The sequence below is a fragment of the Saccopteryx leptura genome, chromosome 13 (assembly GCF_036850995.1).
Source record: "Saccopteryx leptura isolate mSacLep1 chromosome 13, mSacLep1_pri_phased_curated, whole genome shotgun sequence".
Taxonomy (NCBI): Eukaryota; Metazoa; Chordata; class Mammalia; order Chiroptera; family Emballonuridae; genus Saccopteryx; species Saccopteryx leptura.
Window position 1 is genome coordinate 25,481,695 of NC_089515.1, and position 18,086 is coordinate 25,499,780.

Genomic DNA, 18,086 nt, shown 5'->3' on the forward strand with positions numbered 1-18,086 from the left:
CAGGTCAGCCTACACCCCAAGGTTAAGGGCTCAGTCCCAGAAGACCACTGCCCCAACTTCAAATGCCAGTCACATTAAAAAAAAAAATATATATATATATACACACACACACACACACACACACACACACACACACACACACATACACAGACACACAGGTTTTTTAAAAGTGCCAGTTGCAAGTTACTGATACTTCTGACTAACTGGCTATAAATTGGGAATTCTCATGTTATAAATTGGTTTGATAATTTGCTAGAATGACTCAGAGAACTCTGGGAAATAACTTAAATTAGTTAACAGGTTTATTACAAAGAATATAACTCAGGAGAAGCTAGATCACGGGTCGGGAAGCTTTTTGGCTGAGAAAGCCAAGAACGCCACATATTTTAAAATGTAATTCCGTGAAAGCCATACAAGGACCCGTGTACGTTAAGCATTATCCAATAAAAATTTGGTGTTGTCCCGGAGGACAGCTGTGATTGGCTCCAGCCATCGGCAACCATGAACATGAGTGGTAGGAAATGAATGGATTGTAATACATGAGAATGTTTTATATTTTTAACATTATTTTTTTTTATTAAAGATTTGTCTTTGAGCCAGATGCAGCCATCAAGTGCCACATCTGGCTCGTGAGCCATAGGTTCCCGACCCCTGAGCTAGATGGAAGAGGTGCACAGGGCAATGTACAGGGTGTGTGGGGGTACCTGTAGCTTTCATGCCCTCTCTGGGTATCACCCTCCCAGCACCTTGATGTGTTCACCAAGCTGTAAGTTCACTAAATTTCCTTGTTCAAGAGTTTATATCAGGGGTCCCCAAACTTTTTACACAGACCCTCAGACCGTTGGAGGGCTGGACTATAAAAAACTATGAACAAATCCCTATGCACACTGCACATATCTTATTTTAAAGTAAAAAAACAAAACAGGAACAAATACAATATTTAAAATAAAGAACAAGTAAATTTAAATCAACAAACTGACTAGTATTTCAATGGGAACTATGGGCCTGCTTTTGGCTAATGAGATGGTCAATGTGCTCCTCTCACTGACCACCAATGAAAGACGTGCCCCTTCCAGAAATGCGGCGGGGGCCAGATAAATGGCCTCAGGGGGCCGTATGTGGCCCGTGGGCCGAAGTTTGGGGACCCCTGGTTTATATTATAGCGCTCAATCTCTAGTACTACTGCTTTTCCAGGCAGTTGGGGATGGAACTGAAAGTTCCAACTCTTTCATCACTTGGTCTTTCTGGTAACCAGACTAATTCAGACCCACACCCTAATTAGCATTAAGGCAGGTGTGATCTAATGGGGCTTGTTATGAATAACAAAAGACATTCCTATCACTCAGGAAAGTCCAAGGGTTTTAGGAGAGCTCTGTACCAGAACAAAAACCTAGAGTATAGCCTGACCAGGCAGTGGCGCAGTGGATAGAGCCTCGGACTGGGATGCCAGGGACCCAGGTTCGAGACCCCGAGGGGCCAGCTTGAGTGCAGGCTCAAAAGCTCACCAGCTTGGACCCAAGGTCCCTGGCTCAAGCAAGGGGTTACTCGGTCTGCTGAAGGCCCGTGGTCAAGGCACATATGAGAAAGCAATCGATGAACAACTAAGGTGTCGCAATGTGCAACGAAAAACTAATGATTGATGCTTCTCATCTCTCCGTTCCTGTCTGTCCCTGTCTATCCCTCTCTCTGACTCTCTGTCTCTGTAAAAAACAAAACAAAACACAACAACAAAAAAACCTGAGTATAAAGACCCAGCATATTTATTATACCACAATATTTAACATACATATATATTTTAACATTGCTCCAGAAGAGAGAAGAGTAGTGCACACACAGGTCCCACCCTGGCCTTCTTCAACTCCTAGGCACCCTTCCTTGATCACAGAAACGATTTTCAGCCTGTGTCAGTTACACAGAAGCCCTGTTCAGATGGTGCCCAAGCCTCTGGCCCTGGGTAGTCTGATGCCTGGAGGGTAGCCATAGGTCCCCTTGGTGGGGTAGGGGGTGGAGTGCCCGAGTCCCAGAGGATGTCCTCATATAGGCTTAGAACTGGGCCCGAGTGCTGTCCTTGAGCCCCAGTCTGCTCCAGCAGAGTTCTGAGCAAGCCCACAGTGAGAGGAGGCTCTGCTCCAGGCTTAGGAAATGGGGTCGGGAGCTCCACCCCATCTGGGAGGTATGTCTGCAGTAGTAGCAGGAGCTCAGCCGGAGCTAGGTCCGGTGGGCACAGGCGGCACAGGAGTGGGAGGTAAGCATCAAGCTGGCGGTGACGGGCAAATTCAGCCAACAGCAGTTTGAAGATCTCGCTTCGAAGCAGGGGGCTGGAGGGGCCCAGGGCCAGGCCAGCCTCTAGAGCCCGCTCCCACTGCTCCTTTTGCACCAGCTGCCCCACGGCTTGGAGCACAGCTTTGGGCCGCCCACTGCTCAAAAGCAGCTCTAGCTCCAGTGCCTCAGGCCTGGTCCCCTCCTCGCCTAGTACTGCTAGGGCTCGGCGATACAGGGGGAGCCCAGGACCCCCTGCTCCCCAGCCAGGCCCACCCTGCTGCTGCGCCAGCTCCACAAAGGGTGGTAACCACTGTGGCTCCAGCTGGTAGAGGCACTGGCACAGGAGTTCAAAGAGGGGCAGTACCCCATTGGGGGATTCCTTTCCAACTCCTGTAGCCCCTAGTATCTTCTTCCACACATCAGGGGGAGCTTGGGACCTCAACCTGCTATTCCCATCTGGTTGGAGCTGCAGGGCCCTGAGAATGGCACCCCAGGCTGCTGCAGGAAGGGCTTGGAAAATGGTGTTGAGCTGGGCCAGCTGGTCTCCCATCAACTCGGTCCTCAGCAGGCGTGCTACTTCCTGTTCTGCTAGTTCAGTCCAGCCAGCCTCTTCATCCTCCCCAGCCACCAGCTGGGCTTTGAGCTGCTCTAAGCTCCGGTAATCCCGAAGCTCAGCCCTCAATGTGGTCAACAGTGTAGATGGGGACACATGGCCTTGGAGAATGGAGGCCAAGGCCTGAGGTGCTCGGAATATGCTGTTGTGTCTCAGTTCCTCTGGGGTGAGCTGGGCACCCCGCAGGCTCCGCCGTTGGTAGTACTCACAGGCTTCCTCAAACACCAGGTCTTCAGCTGATGGCAGCTCAAGGCCCTTTGGGGTTTCCCATCCTACTTGAAACAGACCGAGGGCTGAAAGCAATTGAAGACCCCCTCGAGTCTCCATCTCTTTGCCATCTTTTGTGCCAGGGGCTAGCGGTTCAAGCAAATGTACTCGGTCTGTACTGAGGACCTTCCTCTCCAGCAGCTGCCCACTGCCCATGTCCAACAGTTCCAATGTGGAGCCCAGCACACAGGCCAGCGTGCCATGAAATGTTCCCAGTGCTGCAGACCCTTCCAGGCCTACAGGTGCCTCTTGCAGGGTGCCCACAACCCGGGTACCACCATGGGACTGCACCAAGCTCACAGTGCCCCTGAAGTCAAGCAACAGCAGGCCCTGGGGAGTTGGAGCCCAAGTATGTACAGTCAATGGCTGCCTTAGGGACAGCAGCCCAGGAAGGCCTCGGAGCAGGGTCCGGAAGTCCCATGTGTCTCCTCGTCCAGGATTTAGGCTCTTACTGTGGGAGAGGCGTAGACTTGGGGCAGCCACTATCACCTTACCCTTACCTGGCCTCCAGATGAGCTGAATGTGGTCCACGCCAGGCCAGGTGGTGGCAGTGGGCACCAGGAAGAGGTCCTTGGGGGAGGCCAGTAGTCTGAAAGGAGGGCAGTGGTGTAGAAGGATGTGTGTGCGGCCCAGGTTGGTTCCGGTCTCCCTGCTGGGCTCCAGGGTCCTGACGCACACGCAGTGGCTGAAAGCGTCTGAGGGCTGCAGTGGCCGGTCCTCAGCTTGTCGCTTCTCGCACCACACCAGGCGGCCTCGGGGTGCCGCCACCGCAGCCACGCGGGATTCGCCGCCGGAACACAGCTCTGTACTCTGAAGCAGCCTCCAGCCAGGCCCCACGCCCGCGCCCCAGACCTCCGCTAGGCCACTTTCCCATACCAAGACCAGCGCGGATCGCACGGGCCACGGCAGGAAGAAGGCGTCTAGAGGTGATGGTTGGCCCTCCGGCCAGGCACGCTCCAGCTCCTCGCCGGGTCCGCGCACTGCGACCAGCAGCTGCGGGGCCGGCGCCCCCGGGGGTCGCAGCAGCAGTAGGCGGCGGCCGTCCGGGCTGCAGCGGACTCGGACAGCGGGGTCCGCAGCCAGAAGCTCCCGGAGCCGCGCCGCGCCGCTAAAGTTGCTCAGGTCCGACAGCAGGCGGAGAGTCGCCGCACGCTTCATGGGGCCGCCCGCCTGGGAGCACGCTCAAGCCGGGCCGCCCCGTGGGGCGAGTCCCGGCTCTGGGTGCAAGTCTCCCAGGGGAGGTGGAGAGTGGAGCTGAGACTTCCGTCCCTAGTCGATGAGGTGGGCGGAGACGCGGCCTGGGAGCCGCCCCGCCCCGCCCCGCCCCGCCCGGCTCGCTCGGGGTTTGCGGGGGTTTCCGCCCCCTCCCGCGCTGCACCGCTCGCCAAGGGAGGAGCCACGGGAACCCAGCGCTGGCGAAGCCTTGCCGGAGAGGAGCCCTTCGGCTCCCTGGCATTGGCGCTTCTGACCTCACCATCCCTAGGGACGCTCTCTGAGCAGGAATGTAGGCCCCTGCCCCAGGCCCCAGGAAGCCGCGAAGTGACCAGAGTCCGACTTAGAAATTGGGATTCCAGTCCCGCTGAGCCCTGAACTGAAGCGTCCTTCCCCAAGGCTTTCCTTCCCTCGAAGCCTTGCGCTTTCACCCCAATTTATTCACTCATTTATTCATGAAATTTTATTGAACACCTACTCTGAGTAGCTAGCCCTTAACAAAATAGAAACTTTCGACCTAATGGAGATGACAGTTTAATGGAAAAATAATTATAGTAGTGAATACTTCCATACAACAAGCCCCTTTTATAGATAAGGAAAATAAAGCACAGGGATTAAATTGACCAAGATCACACAGCTATTAAAGTAATAGAGAGAGGTAGAGGTGGGTTCTCAACCACAGGCAATGAATGAGTCCACAGTCAGCACATCGAACCACTTTACAATCAACAATTCACCAAAACAGCTTGCTAGAACACAAGATTAAAAATACTTGTAGCATTACTTGTAGTGGTGTAATGCAGTGGTCCCCAACCTTTTTTGGGCCACGGACCGGTTTAATGTCAGAAAATATTTTCAGGGACCGGCCTTTAGGGTGGGATGGATAAATGTATCACGTGACCGAGACAAGAGTCAAGAGTGAGTCTTAGACAGACATAACAGAGGGAATCTGGTCACTTAAAAAAAAAATTATTCATTTTTAGAGAGGAGAGAGAGAGGGCGAGAGAGAGACAGAGAGAGAGCGAAGGGGGGAGGAGCTGGAAGCATCAACTCCCATATGTGCCTTGACCAGGTAACCCTAGGGTTTCGAACCGGCGACCTCAGCATTTCCAGGTCGACGCTTTATCCACTGCGCCACAGGTCAGGCAATCTGGTCATTTTTTAAAAATAAAGAATCGTTCAGACTTAAATATAAATAAAACGGAAATAATGTAAGTTATTTATTCTTTCTCTGTGGACCGGTACCAAATGGCCCACAGCCCGGTACCGGTCCACAGCCTGGGGGTTGGGGACCACTGGTGTAATGGATAAAGCATTGACCTGAATGCTGAGCTCCACAGTTTGAGGCCTTGAGCTTGCCTGGTCATGGCACATATGACAAGCAACCAATGAACAACTAAAGTGAAGTAACTATGAGTTGATAATTCTTGCTCCCCACCCTCTCTCCTGTAAAATAAAATAAAATCTTAAAAAAAAATACTTTAGAAGTATTGAGTCTGTGTGTCATTTCTTTAGCAACACATACAAGCTGATATGTAGGGGTCCTTTCCAACCTTGTCTTCTCAGGTTATGTGGTATTCCTTCTCTCTCTAAGTCTAATCCCTCTCAAGATGTCTGCTTTTCGTTCTCCTCACCTAAAAATCCCCTGAGAATCTGCAACCATTTCTACTTCATCTTCTGTCCTCTTGTCCTCAGCATAAAAACACTCCATCTGTCCTGTCTTAAAAGTCACTCTCTCATCTTCAACTCCCCACCTCTAGCCCTATTGCTTACTCTCCCTGTCCTTTCAGTCAAGATTCTTGCAAAGATCCTCTAGCATTTGGTGCCCTCACTTACTTCTTCCACTCATTCCTCAAACCACTACTTACTTCAAAATCCCTGCTGTGGTTTCCATGGCATCTCTTTCTTCTCTTCTAGATAATACTATCTTCAGAATTTTGTTTGCTATTGGTTCATCTTCCTCCACTATCCTTTACATTTAAGTGTTTAAGTTCTATCTTGAACCTATTCTTTTTTATTTTTAAGCTTTATTTATTGATTTTACTGGGGGTGGAGGGAACAAGAAATATCAACTCATAGCTGCTTTACTTTAGTTGTTCATTGATTACTTGTTTTATGTGTCTTGATTGAGCAAGCCCAGGGTTTCAAACTGGAACCTCAGCATTCCAGGTCGGTGCTCTATCTGAGCCACCACAGGTCAGTGCTATTTTTTTTTAACCTTTTTCCTAGGCCAAGGGTCCCCAAACTACGACCCACGGGTCACATGTGGCCCCCTGAGGCCATTTATCCGGCTCCCTCCGCACTTCCAGAAGGGACACCTCTTTTATTTTTTTTATTTTTATTTTTTACAGAGGCAGAGATAGACAGGGACAGACAGACAGGAACGGAGAGAGATGAGAAGCATCAATCATCAGTTTCTCGTTGCGCGTTGCGACTTCTTAGTTGTTCATTGATTGCTTTCTCACATGTGCCTTGACCGTGGGCCTTCAGCAGACCGAGTAACCCCCTGCTGGAGCCAGCGACCTTGGGTCCAAGCTGGTGAGCTCTTTGCTCAAGCCAGATGAGTCCGCGCCCAAGCTGGTGACCTCGGGGTCTCGAACCTGGGTCCTTCCGCATCCCAGTCCAACGCTCTATCCACTGCGCCACCACCTGGTCAGGCGGGACACCTCTTTTATTGGTGGTCAGTGAGAGGAGCACATTGACCATCTCATTAGCCAAAAGCAGGCCCATAGTTCCCATTGAAATATTGGTCAGTTTGTTGATTTAAATTTACTTATTCTTTATTTTAAATATTGTATTTGTTCCCGTTTTGTTTTTTTACTTTAAAATAAGATATGTGCAGTGTGCATAGGGATTTGTTCATAGTTTTTTTTATAGTGCGGCCCTCCAATGGTCTGAAGGGCAGTGAACTGGCCCCTGTGTAAAAAGTTTGGGGACCCCTATCCTAGGCCATTCCTTCCCTTCTCAAGGCTTGACTTATTGCCACTAAGCCAGTGGTCCCAGATATTTATCTTTGCTGAATTCCATAAAGTCACTGAAGCCACTAACCAGCACATCATTTTTAAAAAATTGATTTGAGAGAGAAAGAAGAAGGAAGAGGGAGGTTGGGAGGGAGAGAGAGAGAGAGAGAGAGAGAGGAGAGAGAGAAGCATTCATTTGTTGTTTCACGTAGTTGTGCATTCATTGGTCCCGTTCCACATGTTGACCTGACCGATTGAACCTGCAACCTCAGTGTCTTGGGATGATTCTCCAACCAACTGAACCAACTGAGCTAACAGGCCAGGGCAGTATATCTAAAAAAAATAAAAATAAAAATAAAAATTTGCATTTATTTTAGAAAGAGAGGGAGAGAGAAACATCAACTTGTTGCTCCTCCCACCCACCAGCATATCTTTTTTAATCTTCCATTTTGCATTTGAGAAAACAGACTCAGCTTACTTACTTGCTAGCTAACACAACCTTACACAGTGCTTTGCACATAGTAGGCACACAATACATATTTGTTAAATGAATAAGTTTGTTTCCGACCTTTCACTTACGAAGTTGCCACAAACAGCTTGGAACACACATCTTTCTAAACTCTGCCAGTGTTTCTAGAAGATACATTTATTCCTAGGAGTGGAATTGCCAGGTTCAGAGTCTACCATATTTAAGAACATTGCTATTGCAACTTGCATCCAGTAGATCCTCAATAGGCGTTTCTTTTGCTAATTTCTTTTTCGCAGTGCATTTCGGGAGTTGTTCGTTGTCTTTGTGATGCTTGCTGGGAGTCGTGGTCTGAGCCAGCATCAGGGCGTGGAAGAACCTATGTCCGTCGGGCTTTAGGACCCTGCGGGGCACTGTGGGCCTGAGGGTCGGGGGTGGTCGGGAGCGCGGCCGTGAGTTGGGAGCAGCGGCGGTGTCGGTGACGTCGGGAGCGAGCGCGCCCAGGAGCGGCGCGGGTGGTGGAGGAGGAGCCTCGGGCTCGGTAAGCAGCGCCGGCCCGGGCCGGTTTCCCAACCTGGCGAAGCTCTGCGGGTCTTGCCGTACTAGGCCTTGGCTCCGACCCTGTGGAGGCTCTGGGGGCGGGGCCTGGCTCTAGATGCTAGGGGAGGACGGGGGTAGAGAAGGTGGTAGAAGAGGAAGGGAGGGTAGCCGCTGAGGAGGGCTGAGGCTGCGTGGGGCTGGGAGGCTGGACCCGGGGCGGCGGAGCGGGAAGCGGCTTGCTTCTCCAGCGGCCGGTTCCTCTGAATATCCGGTGCCGGTCACGTCTCTCCTACTTCTGGTCCTTGTTGACCTTTGACCCCAACGCTGAGCTGAACCTGACCCCTAAAGCTTCCTCTCTTCCCAAATTGTTTCCGCCCCTGGGTGGCCTTCAAAGCACCCTGGCCCTGGGTTGAGGGCTTGGGATAAGACCTAAGAGAAGGGCTAGTAGAAGGCCGGTCTGTCCCAAGTCTTCAGGTATTCCTGAAGGGCCTCATCCTGTCTCTCTTTTTAGTCTCATATCAATGGGCTTCAGCCCACCCTTCACAAGGAATCAGTGAAGCAACCGTGTTTTCTCTGGGTTACTTGTTGCGAGCCTGCCTGGGAATGAACCTGTTCCCAGGCAAGTGGGAATAAACTAGAGTAGTTCCCTGGGAAAGGAAAGCTATCAGAAGTTGTGGAGTGCTGACTCTGCAGAATGGGGAAGTAGAAATTTGGGCCAGGCCGGAATAAATGTGTTTTTTTTTTTTTTTTATCATCAGACCTTCCTCAGTTATTCCTCTACAGAAAAAGTTTTTAAATGAGTGAGGGCTTTTTCTTTGCTATTCTGAGCTCTCAGGAACTTGGTAAACCAGGGCAAATACGGTTTGTGTATCTGTCCTTAGCTTAGCACAAGTTAGTTGGAATTATTTGGGTGTGCCTTCAGTTGGATTTGTGCACACAGTACTTCCCACGTCAAGGTTTTTCACATAATCAGTCTAGAGAAAGGTGGATCCTTCTTGTTAGGATTGTAAAGGGGGAATTATTACTCTTTTAGTGAACAGGTGTTTTCCCTGGAGATTTAGGCATTATACATTTATTCACTTGTTCAACATTTGCATAATAATTTAAAAAAACCTTGAAAACTCAAAGAAGTTGTTATAAAACTTGAAATTTCACATGGAGTCAAGTTCAAGAATTCACAATATTTGGGGAAAGTAGCCAAATAAGTTGATTCAGACTATATGAAGGTGAACTGTTTATTCAACATGCATTTTTTGGGCACTTGCTATCTGGCACTGGGGTTAGAAATATGAGTATGTTTCCTTAAGGACATCAGGAATTTTTTTTCTATAAAAATTGTAGTGCTGTGTGTTACATGTCTCTATAGAGGAATTTATACAGTGTGAAGGGCCTATGTCATTGCCTGGGAGAGTCAGGGAGACCTTCACAAGGGAGAAATACTTGAGTTGGGTGATGAAGGATGAGTAGGAGCTTGCGCAAGTAAGGAAAGGCATTCCAGTGGGAGAGAACAGTTTGTGCATAGAAACAGTGAAAGTGTGAGGGGAAAAAAGTAACATGATGTTTAAGTGTCAGAAATTAGTCCCAATAAGGATATTAGTCCCAATAAGGATATGTGGTGGGGAAGCTGTCAGGAGGTGCTTTTTATTTTTATTTTATTTTATTTTTAATTTATTGATTTTCAGAGAGAGGAGAGAGACAGGAGAGAGAAAAGAGGGGTAGGGGAGTTGTTTCCCGCATGTTCCTTGACAGGGCAAGCCCAGGGTTTCAAACCAGTGACCTCAGTGTTTATCCACTGCGCCACCACAGGTCAGGCAGGAGGTGCTTTTTGTGTTAGAGAGTGACAGAAGTGCAGATTAAAGTAATGAGAAATGAAGCAGTGAGAGTAATTAGAGTTGTTGCAATTAAGCAAGAGTCTGAATAAATGTGGCAGTGGGGGCCTGACCTGTGGTGGCGCAGTGGATAAAGCGTCAAACTGGAAATGCTGAGGTCGCCGGTTCGAAACCCTGGGCTTGCCTGGTCAAGGCACATATGGGAGTTGATGCTTCCAGCTCCTCCCCTTCTTTCTCTCTGTCTCTCTCTCTCCCTCTCTCTCTCCTCTCTAAAAATGAGTAAATAAAATAAAATAAAATAAAAAAAATAAATAAAAGAACAACTATCAAATCAATGGAAAAAAAAAAAAAATGTGGCAGTGGGAATGAAGAGGAGGGGAATGGATTTTAGAAATAATTTGGGCCCTGGCCGGTTGACTCAGTGGTAAAGCATCGGCTCAGTGTGTGGATGTCTTGGGGGTTTTTTTTTTTTTTTTTTTTTTGTATTTTTCTGAAGCTGGAAATGGGGAGAGACAGTCAGACAGACTCCTGCATGCGCCCGACCAGGATCCACCCGGCACGCCCACCAGGGGGCGATGCTCTGCCCCTCCGGGGCTTCGCTTTGTTGCGACCAGAGCCACTCTAGTGCCTGGGGCAGAGGCCAAGGAGCCATCCCCAGCACCCGGGCCATCTTTGCTCCAATGGAGCCTTGCTGCAGGAGGGGAAGAGAGAGACAGAGAGGAAGGAGAGAGGGAGGGGTGGAGAAGCAGATGGGCGCTTCTCTTGTGTGCCCTGGCCGGGAATCGAACCCAGGACTTCTGCACGCCAGGCCGACACTCTACCACTGAGCCAACCGGCCAGGGCCGGATGTCTTGGGTTTGATTCCTGGTCAGGGCACAAAGGAAAAGTGACCATCTGCTTCTTCACTCCTCCCCTTTCTCTCTCTCTCTCTCTCTCTCTCTCTCTCTCTCTTTCTCTCTCTCTTCCTCTCCAGCAGCCATGGCTCATTTGGTTCAAGGGCATTGGCCTGGGTGCTGAGGATAGCTCTGTGGAGCCTCCACCTCAGATGCTAAAATAGCTCAGTTACTAGCATGGCCCTAGATGGGCAGAGTGTCGGCCCCAGATAGGAGTTGCTGGATGGATCTGGTGGGTGCGCATGTGGGAGTCTATCTCCCCTTCTCTCACTTGGAAAAGATGAAAAAAAATAATTTGGAGATAGATGCACTAGGACTTAGTGATTGGAGAGAGAGAGTGGACTAAGTTTTCTAGTTTGATAGATTGGGTAAATGGGAATTCCATTAGCTAGGATGTGTACTAGAAAAAATAGAGCAGTTTTTTTTGTTTTATTTTTCATTTTTCTGAAGCTGGAAACAGGGAGAGACAGTCAGACAGATTCCCTCATGCGCCCGACCGGGATCCACCCGGCACGCCCACCAGGGGCAACGCTCTGCCCACCAGGGGGCGACGCTCTGCCCATCCTGGGCATCGCCATGTTGCGACCAGAGCCACTCTAGCGCCTGAGGCAGAGGCCACAGAGCCATCTCCAGCGCCCGGGCCATCTTTGCTCCAATGGAGCCTTGGCTGCGGGAGGGGAAGAGACAGACAGAGAGGAAAGCGCGGCGGAGGGGTGGAGAAGCAAATGGGCGCTTCTCCTGTGTGCCCTGGCCGGGAATCGAACCCGGGTCCTCCGCACGCTAGGCCGACGCTCTACCGCTGAGCCAACCGGCCAGGGCAAGAGCAGATTTTTAAAGCATTGAAGTGGCTATGGAAAGAGGTATAGGGGAGATGATCTGGTGTGCTGAGATCAAATTGCTTGTGGAACATGCACTTGGAGATGGTAGTAGGCAGCCGGAAGTAAGAAAGCTTGGTGAACTTAATATATTGGCAGTTCTTAGTAAGTGAGGGCATATATGAAAAAAATCCTGGGAAAAATGTTAATTTTGTTTGTTTATAAAGAAGTATCTGACTAGCCCTGGCTGGGCAGCTCAGTTGGTTAGAATATCGTCCTGATATGCCAAAGTTGTGGGTTTGGTCCCCAGTCAAGGCACATAGAAGAATCAATCAGTCTACCAATGAATGCATAAATAAGTGGAACAAATCAATGTTTTTCTCTCTCCCCCTCCCCTTTCCTCTCTCTCTAATAGTCAACTTCTCAAGGCAGGGACCATAACGTAGTGATTGAGGTCCCCTTTTTGTCTTATACTATGCCCATATTATTATAAGGTATCGATAAATGTTAGTTACAAAGTTAGCAGGAAATCAGTTTATTTTGCAATGTAGCAGTTTCCTTTTTGGGTTTTCTTTAAGAAGATTATGGGAGTCTGTTTTATAATTTTTGTTTTATACTTTGGTGGTATTCATGAGGCTTGTATGGTTCAGTAGGAAAGGAATGAAGAACATAGGAGTGACGTTGTGCTGCTTGAGGAAGTTCAAGGCTTGAGCAGGAGATGGACAGTATTAATTTACAAGAGGCTGCTGCTCACTGAAAAGAGGCTCTTATAATGAATTTTCAGTCTGGGAGATGTCAGAAGAATGTGATTTTCAATCAGAGTTTTCTGAAATCCTGTCAGTTGGGAGTTGGTTCCTCTTTCTGAAGGTGAAAGTGCATTTCATCTTGTGTAAAATAATTTGAAAGGGAACCCGAGGTAGTCATGTTTATTTATTTATTTATTGTATTTTTCTGAAGCTGGAAACGGGGAGGCAGTCAGACAGACTCCCGCATGTGCCCGACCGGGATCCACCCGGCACGTCCACCAGGGGGCGATGCTCTGCCCCTCCAGGGCGTCGCTCTGTTGCAACCAGAGCCACTCTAGCGCCTGGGGCAGAGGCCAAGGAGCCATCCCCAGCACCCGGGCCATCTTTTGCTCCAATGGAGCCTCGGCTGCAGGAGCAGAAGAGAGAGACAGAGGAAGGAGAGGGGGAGCGGTGGAGAAGCAGATGGGCGCCTCTCCTGTGTGCTCTGGCCGGGAATCGAACCCGGGACTCCTGCACGCCAGGCCAATGCTCTACCACTGAGCCAACCTGCCAGGGCTAGTTATGTTTATTTAAACCTCTTCATCTGTATTATTAGTTTATGAAGCAGGCAGATTTTGTCCAGTCTAATGAGATGGGATTGCATTCTGTGGAGCTTGTTCACCTTTAGTAGGTACAAACAGTGGCTCATAACTACAGTAGAGAATGAGAAATTCCTGGTTTTGCCACTTGCTGCTTAGTCTTGGGAATCCCTGAATTACTTCCATTTTCAAGTATAGGCTAAACACTGAGGTGAGCACTGTCCCTAGCACACACAAGGTATGGATCCACCCCCATAGTGGCTCATGTACTTACTGAATCAGGTTGATTCTGTCCTAGTATCTAGAAAGTAGGGATGATGCTTGTCAGTGTCCTGAGTTGACTCATTTATTTGGATAAAGTGGGAATGTTGATATTAATGGCTATCAGTATGGAGTTTCCATAGAACTTTAACTGAATCTGCATTTTGAATGTTCTAGTCAACACCTGAGGTTTTATGTGAACAGGATGTTCTGATAGGGAGGAGGAGGGCTATCACAGAGAGAGAGTCTGTGGCTTTACCACTTACTAGCTGTGTTACCTTGGGCAAAGTAAAATCCTTGTAAAATTATGACAATAGTATCTATTCCATCTGGTTATATAGTATATTTATATAGTATATTTAGAACCAAGTGTATGGTGAGCATTCAGTCATGTTATTTATTATATATCACCCTGAGGAGGAGGTTGTGCTTTGACGAATTTGGAGGAATAGGTGAATTCCATCCCCAGGAATTATGAAAAGAAATGTGGTAGAATAAGGGGATGGTGGCCTGTTCTGGAGCTCTCCATGAAAGGAGGGAATTCAGAGAGGTGGCTTCAGGAATGCAAGCCTTGTGCCATTTGGAAAATAGAAAAGACTTGGAGTGACTAGCACTAAAAGTCCATTAAAATGGAAAAGAGTTATATGCTTGTTTTGGAGCCAGTCAGTGGGGTAGATGGGGGTAACCCCAGCCCCATGCTACGAAAGAAGCTGTGGCAAGGAACTGTGCAGAATAGTAGCAGCCTAATACAGTGCCCACATCTACGTCTGGAAAGTGACTTAAATATAGATTCAGACAAAGGTAAATCTATTTATTTTTAAGATTTTATTTATTGACTTTAGAGAGAGGAGACAGAGAGAAAGGCAGGGGGGTGGAGGAGCAGGAAGCATCAGTTCATAGTTGCCTCTCCTATGTGCCTTAACCGGGCAAGCTACAGGTTTCAAACCAGCAACCTCAGTGCTCCAGGTTGACACTCCATCTACTGCGCCACCACAGGTCAGGCCAGACCAGGGTAAATTTAGAAAGCCAATCTGAACCACGTGGACCAGCAAGTGAGCCAAATCTTTGGGGCCTTCAGAAATGAAGAGGAATAGCCTGACCAGGTGGTGGCGCAGTGGATAGAACGTCGGCCTGGGACACGGAGGACCCAGGTTTGAGACCCCGAGGTCAACAGCTTGAGCGCGGGCTCATCTGGTTTGAGCAAGGCTCACCAGCTTGAACCCAAGGTCGCTGGCTCAAGCAAGGGGTCACTCGGTCTGCTGTAGCCCCACAGTCAAGGTACATATGAGAAAGCAATCAATGAACAACCAAGGAACTGCAACGAAGAATTGATGTTTCTCACCTCTCTCCTTTCCTGTCTGTCTGTCCCTATCTGTCCCTCTCTCTGACTCTCTCTGTCTCTAGCACCAAAAAAAAAAAAAAAAAAAGAAAGAAAAAGAAAAGAAATGAAGAGGCATATTAGGAACTAGTTGGAGAAATGAAGGGTGGAAGTTGGGAGGAATACCCTGCATTCTTTTAAATGCTTAGACTGCTAGTATTGCTAGTATTTCCTCTGGGGAGTGTGGTATACCTTGTAGAAAACTTAGTGAACAGATAACTTGTGCTTAAAGATTAAAAACAAAATAAAACAAGGCCCTGGCCAGGTAGTTCAGTTGGTTAGAACATTGTCTTGAAGAGCAGAGGTTGCTGGCTTGATCCCTGGTCAAGGTGCATGCAGTTCCCCTCTCTCTCTCTCTCTCTCTCTCTCTCTCTGCCTTTTCTCTCTAAAATAATAAATAATAAAAAAGTTAAAAGTTAATCTATACTTGAAAAAAAAATCAACCAAGGAATGAGTAAATGAGTGGAACAATAAACTGGTGTTTTCCTCTCTCACTCAAATCAATAAATTAAAAAAAAATTGCCTGACCAGGCAGTGGCGCAGTGGATAGAGCATTGGACTGGGATGCGGAGGACCCAGGTTCGAGACCCCGAGGTTGCCAGCTTGAGCGCAGGCTCATCTGGTTTGAGCAAAAAGCTCACCAGCTTGGACCCAAGGTCGCTGGCTTGAGCAAGGGGTTATTTGGTCTGCTGAAGGCCTGCGGTCAAGGCACATATAAGAAAGCAATCAATGAACAACTAAGGTGTCGCAACAAAAAACGGATGATTAATGTTTCTCATCTCTCTCCGTTCCTGTCTGTCTGTCCCTATCTATTCCTCTCTCTGACTCTCTCTCTGTCTCAAAAAAAAAAATAAATAAATAAAAACACAAAACAAAAAAACCTGTCTTGTTTCAAGAGGAACTAGGACTTTTTCTTTTGTATTTTTTTTTAAAGTGAGAAGTGGGGAAGCAGAGAGACAGACTCCCGCATGTGCCCAAACAGGATCCACCCGGCATTCCCACCAGGGGTGATTCTCTGCCCATCTGGGGCATTGCTCTGCTGCAACCGAAGCCATTCCAGTGTGTAAGGCGGAGGCCATGGAGCCATCCTCAGCACCCAGGCCAACTCTGCTCCAGTGGAGCCCTGGCTGTGGAAGGGAAGAGAGAGAGAGAGAGAGAAAGGAGAGGGGGAAGGGTGGAGAAGCAGATGGGTGTTTCTCCTGTGTGCCCTGGCCGGAAATCAAACCCGGGACTTCCACACACTGGCCGACGCTCTACCACTGAGCCTACTGGCCAAGGCCGAGAAACTAGGACTTTCTAGGAGAGTCAGGGCAGGAGACTATTTTTGGCCGTTTTTTTTTTTTTTTTTTTTTTTAGTGAGAGAGACAGAGAGAGGGACAGATAGAGACAGACAGGCAGGAAGGGAGAGAGATGAAAAGCATCAGCTCATAGTTGCAGCACCTTAGTTGTTCATTGATTGCTTTCTCATATGTGCCTTGACTGGGGGCTCCAGCAGAGTGAATGACCGCTTGTTCAAGCCAGAGACCTTGGGCTCAAGCCAGCGACAATGGGATCATGTCTATTATTCCACGCTCAAGCTAGCGACCCCGCTGTCAAGCAGTTTGAGCCGGTGCTCAAGCTGGTGACCTCGGGGTTTCGAATCTGCGTCTTTTGTGTCCCAGTTCGACACTCTGTCCACTGTGCCGCCTGGTCAGGCTATTTTTTGCTTTATAAACACATTGCTTCCTCTTGTATATTGGGTGAATAGCTCATGGTTTGACATTGGTGGTATTTGATTCAGCTACAACTTCTGGGCAGATAGGATTTTCATCTCCACTAAAAATGTGGATTACTATAGTCAGTGTGTCTTGTGATATTTCACAGATGGCCAAACTGGGTCCTAAAGGAAAGGGAAGTGGTTGGTGAATTAATATGGGGAAAATGAGATAGGGGGTTGTAGATGAGGTTGACTTCAGCTCCTTTACTGGAGATGGCAGAGTTTTATGCATTCTCAAAATTATCTCTGCTCAGATGCTCCTTTCTTTTCAAAGCCTGGTTTAAGACTTTGATGAGAGTGCTTCTCAAACTTTAGCATCAGAATTGCTTGGGGCAGGGTTTTACAACCTTGGCATTATGGACATGTTGGGCTGGATAATTCTTTGTTGTCCTGTCCTGTGCATTATCGGATGTTTAGCAGCAATCCTAGCTTCTACCCAGTAGATGCTAGTAGTATCTCTCCTCCCAGTTGTGACAACCAAAAATGTCTCCAAGGCATTGATGTACCCTGTGAGGCAAAATTGGCCCAGTTAAAAACCACTGATCTGGGCCCTGACGGTATATAGCTCGGGTGGCTAGACCATCATGCTGAAGCACAGAGGTTGTCAGTTCGATCCTTGGTCAAGGCTTGTGCGGGAACAGATCGATGTTCCTGTCGTTCCTGTCTCTCTCTCTAAAATCAATAAAATAAACATTAAAACAAAAACAAAACCACTTATGGGGTGATTTTTAAAGATGTAGACCCCTGCCCTGTCTGGGTAGCTCAGTTGGTTAAAGCGTTGTCCCAGTATGCCAAGATTGTGGGTTTGATCCCCCGAGTACATAAAAGCATCAACCAATGAATTCATAAATAAGTGGAACAACAAATCAATATTTCTCTCTTCCTTTTTCTCTTAAAAAAAAAAGATGTAGCCCTGGCCGGTTGGCTCAGCGGTAGAGCGTCGGCCTAGCGTGCGGAGGACCCGGGTTCGATTCCCGGCCAGGGCACACAGGAGAAGCGCCCATTTGCTTCTCCACCCCTCCGCCGCGCTTTCCTCTCTGTCTCTCTCTTCCCCTCCCGCAGCCAAGGCTCCATTGGAGCAAAGATGGCCCGGGCGCTGGGGATGGCTCCTTGGCCTCTGCCCCAGGCGCTAGAGTGGCTCTGGTCGCAATATGGCGACGCCCAGGATGGGCAGAGCATCGCCCCCTGGTGGGCAGAGCGTCGCCCCTGGTGGGCGTGCCGGGTGGATCCCGGTCGGGCGCATGCGGGAGTCTGTCTGACTGTCTCTCCCTGTTTCCAGCTTCAGAAAAATGGAAAAAAAAAAAAAAAAAAGATGTAGACCCCTAGTCCTTAACTTGAAAATTCTGTTTCAGTAGTGGGAAAGGGGCTTAGGAGTCTACAGTTTCAGGAGGTACCTAAGATTCTGAAACAGACTGTCACAGCTCTGCAGTGGTGAAGCATATTCTCTCTTAAGCTGAGGGCTATACTGATTTATACATGACTTGCTCTCCATTTCATCTTTCTGTCTTGT

General features: G+C 48.6%; 2 protein-coding genes across 4 annotated transcripts in view; one reads left to right on the forward strand and one right to left on the reverse strand.

The window, feature by feature from the left end:
* The window catches only part of ARMH3 (armadillo like helical domain containing 3), a 304,301-nt gene that overhangs the window by 57,695 nt on the left and 228,520 nt on the right, over positions 1-18,086 (forward strand). For 2 of the 3 annotated variants that reach the window (XM_066355939.1, XM_066355938.1), the window contains exon 1: positions 8,124-8,321. The exons of the other annotated variant lie outside the window; for it this stretch is intronic. The gene's annotated coding sequence lies outside the window, so the exon portion shown is untranslated. Of the gene's footprint in view, positions 1-8,123; positions 8,322-18,086 lie in introns of those variants that run through there. 3 annotated transcript variants of the gene reach the window in all.
* HPS6 (HPS6 biogenesis of lysosomal organelles complex 2 subunit 3) lies at positions 1,739-4,407 on the reverse strand. The gene has a single exon (XM_066355314.1). The coding sequence runs from the start codon at positions 4,298-4,300 to the stop codon at positions 1,895-1,897; it is 2,406 nt and encodes an 801-aa protein (XP_066211411.1). The 5' UTR covers positions 4,301-4,407; the 3' UTR covers positions 1,739-1,894.

Coding starts and splice junctions, on each gene's coding strand:
- HPS6 (XM_066355314.1), bottom strand. CDS start 4,300: ATGAAGCGTGCGGCGACTCTCCGCCTGCTGTCGGACCTGAGCAACTTT.